At 55.6% G+C, this 8,900-nt stretch overlaps 1 protein-coding gene across 1 annotated transcript in view; it reads left to right on the top strand.

Moving 5' to 3' along the window:
• SPTBN4 (spectrin, beta, non-erythrocytic 4) overlaps positions 1-8,900 on the top strand; it is a 77,585-nt gene that overhangs the window by 30,436 nt on the left and 38,249 nt on the right. The window contains exons 15-17 of the mRNA XM_012656965.1: positions 1,446-2,196; positions 3,769-3,971; positions 7,596-7,686. Of these exons, the coding sequence (XP_012512419.1) occupies positions 1,446-2,196; positions 3,769-3,971; positions 7,596-7,686 (1,045 nt within the window). The remainder of the gene's footprint in view (positions 1-1,445; positions 2,197-3,768; positions 3,972-7,595; positions 7,687-8,900) is intronic.

Here is an 8,900-nt window from a genome sequence, read left to right as displayed (position 1 = left end):
AGATTCGAGAGCCTGGACCAGGAGATGAACAGTCTGATGGGCCGCGTTCTGGATGTGAACCACACAGTGCAGGAGCTGGTTGAAGGAGGCCACCCTAGCTCAGATGAGGTGCGCTCCTGCCAGGACCACCTCAACAGCAGGTAAGAGAACTGACGATCAGACAAGGACATTTTTTTTTTTTCTGAGACAGAGTCTCACTGTGTTGCCCGGGCTAGAGCGCCGTGGCATCATCCTAGCTCACAGCAACCTCAAACTCCTGGGCTCAAGCAATCCTTCTGCCTCAGCCTGCCGAGTAGCTGGGACTACAGGCATGCGCCACCATGCCCGGCTAATTTTTTCTAATATTTTTAGTTGTCCAGATCATTTCTTTCTATTTTTTTTTTTTTAGTAGAGACGGGGTCTCGCTCTTGCTCAGGCTGGTCTCGAACTCCTGAGCTCAAACAATCCACCCGCCTCGGCCTCCCAGAGTGCTGGGATTACAGGCGTGAGCCACCGCGCCCGGCCAGACAAGGACATTTTTTGCCCAAGGTCACAAGGCAAATCTGGCCAGAGCAGAACTTGAACTGGGGTTTTTCTGATTTCGGAGTCCCAATCTCTGCCCTTGTAGTGTGTCCATCGGAGAGGGGGCAGAGAGACAGTTAAATAAATTAATAAAGAACAAGATATTTAGAAAGTTGTGAGGCTTTATGCAAGAAATAGAGTGACCTAGGAGAGCGTAACCAGAGGTTGGGGGTGATTTTACTGTGTTCATTTGTTTGTTTTTTGTTTAGGAGACAGAGTCTTCCTCTGATGCCACTGCACTGTACCCTGGGCAACAGAGCAAGACACAGTCTCAAAAAAAGAAAAAAAAAAAAAAGCCAGCGCGGTGCACTCTTGTAGTCCCAGCTACTCAGGAGGCCCAGGTACTATGATTGCGCCCATGAATAGCCACTGCACTCCAGCCTGGGCAACATATTGAGACCCTGTGTCTAAAAATTAAATGAACGAATAAAATTTAAAAACCCCAAACCTATTATATGTTAACATAACCAACATATTTTTACGAGAAATAACTTTTTCTCCCCTCAAACAAAAAATATAATGAGAAGAGTGGTATTGCTTTTTGCACTTTTGCAAATCTCTTTAATGTCTGGCTTAAGAGAAGACAGTTGGGCTCTTAAATCGGCTTCTGCATTCAGACTCTGTCATGCGGCCTCTGCATTTTAGCATTATTGTGAAGATAGTTTTGACCCCGCTCGGATTACACATTAAGAACCGCTGCTCTAAGCGAATATGCGGGGTGGAGTTCCATTTTACACAGGCAGACTGGGGCTCGGTGAGATAAAGTGGCTTTTCGAGGTCACACTCTGGGTGGCCAGGGCTGGGATTCTACCCTGGGTCGGCGGACCCTCCACGCCCAAGACGAGTCCCTATCCTCCTCAGGTTGCCCTCTTTTCCCTGCGCAGGTGGAACCGCATCGTGGAGCTGGTGGAGCAGCGCAAAGAGGAAGTGAGCGCGGTGCTGCTGGTGGAGAACCACGTGCTGGAGGTGGCCGAGGTGCGCGCCCAGGTGCGCGAGAAGCGGCGAGCGGTGGAAAGCGCACCCCGCGCCGGCGGCGCCCTGCAGTGGCGCCTTAGCGGCCTAGAGGCCGCTCTGCAAGCGCTGGAGCCACGCCAGGCGGCCCTTCTGGAGGAGGCGGCCCTGCTGGCTGCGCGCTTCCCGACGCAGGCGGCGCGGCTGCACCAGGGCGCAGAGCAGCTGGGCACCGAGTGGGGCACGCTAGCCAACTCGGCTCAGGCCTGCGGTGAGGCGGTGGTGGCGGCTGGGCGCCTGCAGCGCTTCTTGCATGACCTGGACGCTTTCCTGGACTGGCTCGTGCGCGCCCAGGAGGCGGCGGGTGGCAGCGAGGGGCCCCTGCCCAGCAGCCTAGAAGAGGCGGACGCGCTGCTGGCGCGCCACGCTGCGCTCAAGGAGGAGGTGGACCAGCGCGAGGAGGACTATGCTCGCATCGTGGCGGCCAGCGAGGCGCTGCTGGCGAACGACGGCGCAGACCTAGGCCCGGGCCTGGCGCTGGACGAGTGGCTGCCCCACCTCGAGCTTGGCTGGCACAAACTGCTCGGCTTGTGGGAGGCGCGCAGGGAGGCGCTGGTCCAGGCCCACGTCTACCAGCTCTTCCTGCGCGACCTACGCCAGGCACTCGCCGTGCTGCGTAACCAGGTGCCCACTCCGGGTGTGCGGTGTGTGTGGGGATACGAGGCCGCGGGGGGATTCGGGGAACAGGGAAGTGTGTGTGTGTGTGGCGGGGGGGGGGTATGTTTTCGGGGACCACTGGGTTCGTGGCTTATCTGAGGTGGGCGGGACTTGGGAGGGTATCCGGAAAGAAAAACTGAGTTTGTGGTTCCTGCAATGTGAGTATGTAGTATGGTGGGCGAAGCGGGTTGGTGTCTTATCGGAGGTGACAGTTTGTGGACTACCCTGAGTAAGTAATGCACTTGGATATTTCTTGGAGTGGCTTCCTGCTTTGTGGATTATCTGGAAGGAAAGAAGAGTATGAGATTGGTTAGTGATGGTTAAATGCGTTTCAAACAAGTGCTTGGGGTAGATAAGGAAGGATTGATATGGTGGAGGTAGGTAACAGGCTGAGAGGTTATTTAGGTGTCAGTAAGGATGGATTTTATGGTTGTGGGTGCCTAAATTAGCAAATTATCTTCATTATTGGGGATGACAACTTGTGGATTCTCTGGAGAGAGTAATTGTGTTTGTGGCTTGAGGAACCAAATGCAGTGGTTCTGTAGGGACAGCCCATCCAGTTTGGAGATCTTTCTGGAATGGGAACCAAGTCTGAGGATTTTGGCAAGATGGAACACCCGATTTTCAGATTCTCCAACAGTAGGTACCGACCTTTGGGGATCATAACAGAAAGGGTGACCACCTGTGCTGGTGATCTAGGGCTTTGGTCCCCAACACCACATAGGAATGACTCAACCCCCCTCTCCCCCGCGTGGGGTGGGAGGCGCACGCAGCAGATGAGCCGGGAGTGCTCGAGCTGAAACTTCATCTGCATTTACAGCCGCTCCCCCGTCACCACCTGAGCTCTTCTCCCCCTCCCCCCACCATCCGTGGAACAATCGTCTTCCAGGAAACCGGTCCCCAGTGCCAAAAAGGTTGGGGACTGTTGATCTAGGGGACGCTGACTGATTTTGGGATTTCCAGGGTCGGGGGACAGACAGAGAGCCCCCGAATCATGAGATGATTAAATATGGCGCTGAAGTGGCCTTGAGAGACCCTTCCTGACCCACCCATTTTACCAGTGAGAAAACTAACCCCAGAGGGGAAAGAACTTCCTTGAGGTCACACAGCACCCAGTTCAGCCTTCCTGTGAATGAATCAGATATTTACTGAGTGCCTCTGTGCCAGGCACAAAATCCCACCCTCGCATGGCCGACACTATTATGTGAAGAGAGTAAACAACTAATGCGTATATAGTATTGTCAGGTATTACGTTATACGTTACATATATGAGAAATGATTTGCCTGGGGTGGGAGTTGATACTTTTGGCAAGGTGGTCAGAGACCCGAACAAAGTGAAGGAGACGGTTGAGGGGGTATCTGGAGGGACAGACTGCCAGGCAGAGGGACCAGCATGGGCAAAGGCCCTGAGGCAGGACCATGGCTGGAATGTTCGATGCTAGCAAGGGGGAGGAGAGTGTGGCAAGCTGGGCTGGCGGCCTCTGCTGGGTCCTGGAATGGAGGGAGGCTGACCTTTGTGCCATCCCTCCGCCTTCCCAGGAGATGGCGCTATCGGGTGCGGAGCTCCCAAGCACAGTGGAGTCGGTGGAAGAGGCGCTGAAACGGCACCGGGATTTTCTCACCACCATGGAGCTGAACCAGCAAAAGATGCAGGTGGCCGTGCAGGCCGCGGAGGGCCTGCTGAGGCAGGGCAATGTCTACGGGGAGCAGGCCCAGGAGGCCGTGACCCGGCTGCTGGAGAAGTAGGTTCCCCAGGCTCCAGGGCACAGGGGGTGGGCCTGGCCCTTGGCACAGGGGAGGGGTGCAGGAGGCCTGGGTCCTGCTGCTTTCTATGACGATTTCTGCTTCTCTGCCCCTTTCTGATTTCTATGTAATTCCATATTTTTTAAAATTTGATTTAAATGGATATTTTGTGAAACGGTAACGCAAGGTTGTAAACTCAAAAGATACAGAAAGATATACGATGAAGTTTCCCTCCCAAGCCTGCCCTCAGCATAGCATAGCCGGAACTGTTAAAATGTTAATGTGTTTCCCTATGTGTCCCAGCATCGGCCCTGCTGTTCTAGACCCTCCCTGGGAACCCCCGGACCTCCCCAGATCCAGCGTCTAGAGGCCAGGCACAGAAGGGGGTCCTAGCTTTCCAGATGGGACAGTGTCCGCTGCCATGCTGGTTGTCAAATGTTTTGAATAAGCACCTCTGCCTGGCCCCAGCCACCCAGTTCTCTGAGAAACACCCAGAAAGTGTGTGTGTGTGTGTGTGTGTGTGTCTGTCTGTCTGTCTGTCTGTCTATCCAATGCTTCTCTTGTGCCTTATCCTTCTCCTTCTGTCACTGTCCTCTCATCTGTCTTTGCACTAATCAAGCAAAGACATTTACTGGGCATCTACTGTGTGCCAGGCACTATTCTAGGCCCTGAACAAAACAGCACCACCACCCTCCAAAAAAAAAAAAAAAAATCTCAGCTCTCATGGGGAATCCCTTCCCAGTTTGTTCTCTTTGTCAGTCACTGTCACTGTGGCCCTCCTGGTGACCCCAGCTGTCTCCTCTCTGGTCCTCTGGCTCTCTCTGACATGATCCCAGCTGGAAGAGGGCCCAGAGCCTCTCCTTCCATCTTAGACCTGGTCACTTCACCAGACACAGTGCCGAGACCTCAGCCCCTTTTCTGTTCAGGGATCTGGGACAAAGCTGGAAGTTTCTAAAGGAAACATTTATGGGAATTCTGGCCCCAAGAATGAAAACTCATCATCTAGCACCCCCTCTCAAGGCTTGGACCCTTCCTTCCTTTGGCCCACATTGCTTGAGCACCTGCTGCATGCCAGGTTATGCAGAATGAGCAGGAGGAGCCCAGGAGACTGTTCGTTCCGTGATCTATTTATTCCTTCCTTTTCATTCATTCACTAATTACTCCTTTCATTCTATTGTTTATCCGCTTATTCTTCAATTAAACACGCACTGAGCCCACGCTCTGTTCCAGGCCCTGTGTGGGGCAATCCTGGGCACACAGCAGTGACCAGGACAGAGCACGATTCCTGCTTCACGGCACTTGCACATTATCTGACAAGGATGGCCCGCAATGGGCAGGGTGGGGATGGAGGGAACCCGGGCAGAGGTGCCAGGGCCTGCATGGGAGATGCGCAGGGGGCTGTGGGAGCCCAGAAGGCGCATGTGCCCCCCGGCTTGTGCTGGGTGAGGTGGGGACACAGCAGGGACTGAGATGGACCAATCCCTGTGCCCCATCCCTACCATCGCAGTCATTTACTTTTCTAGAGACACGTTTCCCACCCTATGGGAGGGGTGGGAGGGCTTTCTACACCCACGAGGGGGCCAGAACCATGCAGAGCTGGGGGCTGGGGCTCTGCCATCAGACAGGGCCAGGTCCCAGTTCCCGCCTCCACCATTCAACCTGTGAGATTCAGGGCAAGTCGCTCAGAGTCTCCGTGTGCCTGGAACCTCAGCTGGAACTTGTATGTGAGGCGCTGTTCTTCCCTGCATTGTGCACATGAGGCTCAGAGAAGGGAACTGACGTGCCCCAAGGTCACAGCCAGGAAGTGGCCCAGCTGGGATTTGAACCCTGTTGTTTTCTCAGCCTCACGGAGACAGGGATTTTCCTCATCCCTAGGACTGACGCTTGACAATTTGGCTGGCGAAGGCCGGGAGGGATTGATTACAGCTCAGTTTCAGAGGCATTTCCTATTTCCTGGCTCCTGAGCCAGTCCAGGCAGGAGGCAGGCAATGCTTCGCTGGCTTGTCTCAGACCCTTCCTGTCTTCTCTGGCGCTCCTGAAACTGTCTCCCACATACTCTCTCTTTTCTTCCATCTTTCCGTTTCTGTGTTTCTGTTTCCTGCTTTCTCTCTCTCTTTCTGTTTTCCCCTCCCTCCATCTGCATCTTGCTAACCCCTCTTTTCTTCTGCCTCTCTGTTTCTCCCATGTCTCTCTCTCTCTGCCTCTACGTCTCTCTTGCATTAATTCATTTAACAAAAATGTATCGAGCACCTACTGTGTGCCAAGCCCTTTTCCTAGGCATTGGGGATAGAGCTACGAACAAAACAGACAAAAATCCCCGCCCTCATGGAAATGACATCCTAGTGTGGGAGACAGACAAGATACATAAGTAACATACACAGTGTGTCAGATCATGTTAAGTGCTAAGGAGAAGATTGGAGAAGGAAGACAGAAAGTGTTGGGGAGTGTTCAGGAGGGACTTCATGAAGAAGGTGGCCTTTGAGTCGATGCTGGGGAAAGAGCATATGAGGCAGAGGGAACAGCCAGTGCCAAGGCCCTGAAGCTTGTTAAAGGCACAGTGAGGAGGCCTTATGGTTGTCGCAGAGCAGGGCGGGGGAAGAGTGGGAGGAGGAGGAGAGTTTGGAAAGGTAGGGGCAGGGGGTAGTGTGTAGGACCTGGAGGTCATAAAAGACTCTGAGGGAGATCTTGGGAGGAGAGTCTCATTCTCTCTCTTCCTGGGGGAGGCTGACAGTGACAGGCTCGCATGGAAGCCAACGTGGGATGCCTTGGCCCCCTCCACCAGGCCTCCTGGGCACTTTGCCCTGGACTGTGGGCAGGCGGCCAGGCTGCCTGGGGCTGTGGTCCCAGCCGGCTCCGGGGTGGCGGGGCCTGGGTCCAGCCTGGGTCCAGTTCACTCTGGCCAAGGGCCTGGCTCTCCCTGCCGGAGCACCCACTCAAGCCTCCCTGTAGTTCCGCTGCCGTCTCTCCCTGCACCCTGCGCTCTTTCCTCTCGAACTCTGTGCCCTCCTCTGTCTGTCTGTCAGGCTGTGTCTTTTCCTGGTGGCATCTTGCACACTTCTCTGCTTGTCCCTCTCTGGGCTGCCCCTGCCCTGACTCCCTCCGTCACTTTCCCTCCCTCTGCCTCCTCCTCTCTCCTTCACTGCTATCCGGTTCTCTTTCTGTCTCTCCCTGGCTCTGCGTCCACTCCATCTCTTCCTTATCTCTCCCTGTTCTCTGTCTTTCCGGGTCTCTGTCAGTCATTCCCTCCTGAGGTCTCTGTTTATCTCTTTGTCTCTGGTCCTGTGTCTGTGTGTATGGGTCTGTTTATCTTTCTCTCTAGGTTTTTATCTCGTTCTGTATCTCTCTCTCCCCCACCCTTCCTCTGTCTGTTTCTCTCTGTGCCTCTCTCCAGCCCTGTCCCCGCCTCTGCCCCACTAATGATTCTCTGCCTTTCCCAGACCTCCTCTCCCCCATTCCTACCTTGGTCTCTTCTCCTCCCGCTCGCTCTTACTTCGGGCCCAGGCTTCCCTCCCCGTACCCAGCCCGATGCCCTCACCGTCGTACTGCCAGGGGTCCCCCGCTTCCTCCCCCCAGGACCCTCCCCTCCCCGGACCTCTCCCCAGCCCTTATCTCCCCATCCCCAGGAGCCAAGAAAACCAGTTACGTGCCCAGCAGTGGATGCAGAAACTACACGACCAACTTGAGCTGCAGCACTTCCTCCGAGACTGCCACGAGGTAGGACCTCCAGCTGTGCTGGGGACGGCGACGCCCACTTCCACTGCAAGAGAAGTGCTCCCTGGCAGAGGTGGGGGCGGGGACGCCCCGTCTAAGTGGGTCGCGGAGCGATGCTCGCTCTACGCCGCCAGGAGGCGCGCGCCGCCCGGTCCCAGTGCGCATGCTCTGCAAGTCGCTGCCCGCCCACGCCGGCTCTGGGGAAGCAGGGAGGGCCCCGGGAGCTACTGGCAACGGCGCGCGTCCGCGCCTATGGGTCCCGCGGGGACGCGCGCTGAGCTCACCTTTCCCTCTGGAGATTTATGAGAACCGCTCTACTCCGGGAGAGGGGCGGGGGGTGGGCGTGGGTGGCCCAGCAGCCCAGAGCGCTCCGTACCAAGGGCTTCGCCCCTTTAAAGGTCCCCAGAAATCAAGCCCCTCTCCCTCGGGGATTATCTAGACACAGCGATCTCCCCAAATCAGAGATGGTCCCAGCCCCCTTCCTTATTAGAGACAGTTCAGGAGACTCGCCGAGTCCCCCTCCTTTCCCTGCGTTGCATAGAAACTGTTCTGGACTCTGGCCACATTAGGGATGGCCCAGTAAACATTTTCCTAACCCCCAAACAGAGACAGTCCTGGCCCCAAGCTCCTCCATCTGTGTAACCAGGATCATCCCCTCCCCGCATGATGACCCCATACCTAAGTTTCTTCCAACCAAAGACGGTTCAGGAACCAGGTCCCTGACCCCCCCCAACCCCCAATTAAAGATGGGTTGACCCTGTCCATGTTGAACCCCATGGGAGGTCGTTCCCCCACATATGAAACACAAGGGCCTCCATGCACCCACCCCATGACTGAGGTAGGCCGGGACTCAAGCCATTAGAGATGGGTCCAAGAACCCCCATTCCCCCTCACCCCCACTGGGAATTGTTCTTAGGTATTATAACAGATGTTTCGGTTCCCCCCTCCCATATCCTCTACCCCATCTGGTAGCCAGGAGCCCCAGCCTCTTCCCATTAGAGATGGTTCGGGAGGCCCCTCCAGTGCCCCCTGCCCATACTCTCCATCTCGGGCACCCCCCTTCCCGCCATGAGAGTTGGGCCAGGAGCCCCCCCCTCGAGATTGTTCTGGAGCATGTAGCAATCATCTGAGATGGCGCAGAAGCCCCCCCACCCAGGGCTTTAGGGCAGGTGGCAATTCCTTCTCCACCCTCCACCTGGGCCGTGCAAGGAGGCGGA

The sequence above is a fragment of the Propithecus coquereli genome, unplaced genomic scaffold (assembly GCF_000956105.1).
Source record: "Propithecus coquereli isolate 6110/MARCELLA unplaced genomic scaffold, Pcoq_1.0 Scaffold53, whole genome shotgun sequence".
Lineage (NCBI taxonomy): Eukaryota > Metazoa > Chordata > Mammalia > Primates > Indriidae > Propithecus > Propithecus coquereli.
This window is presented reverse-complemented; position numbering and strand designations above follow the sequence as displayed.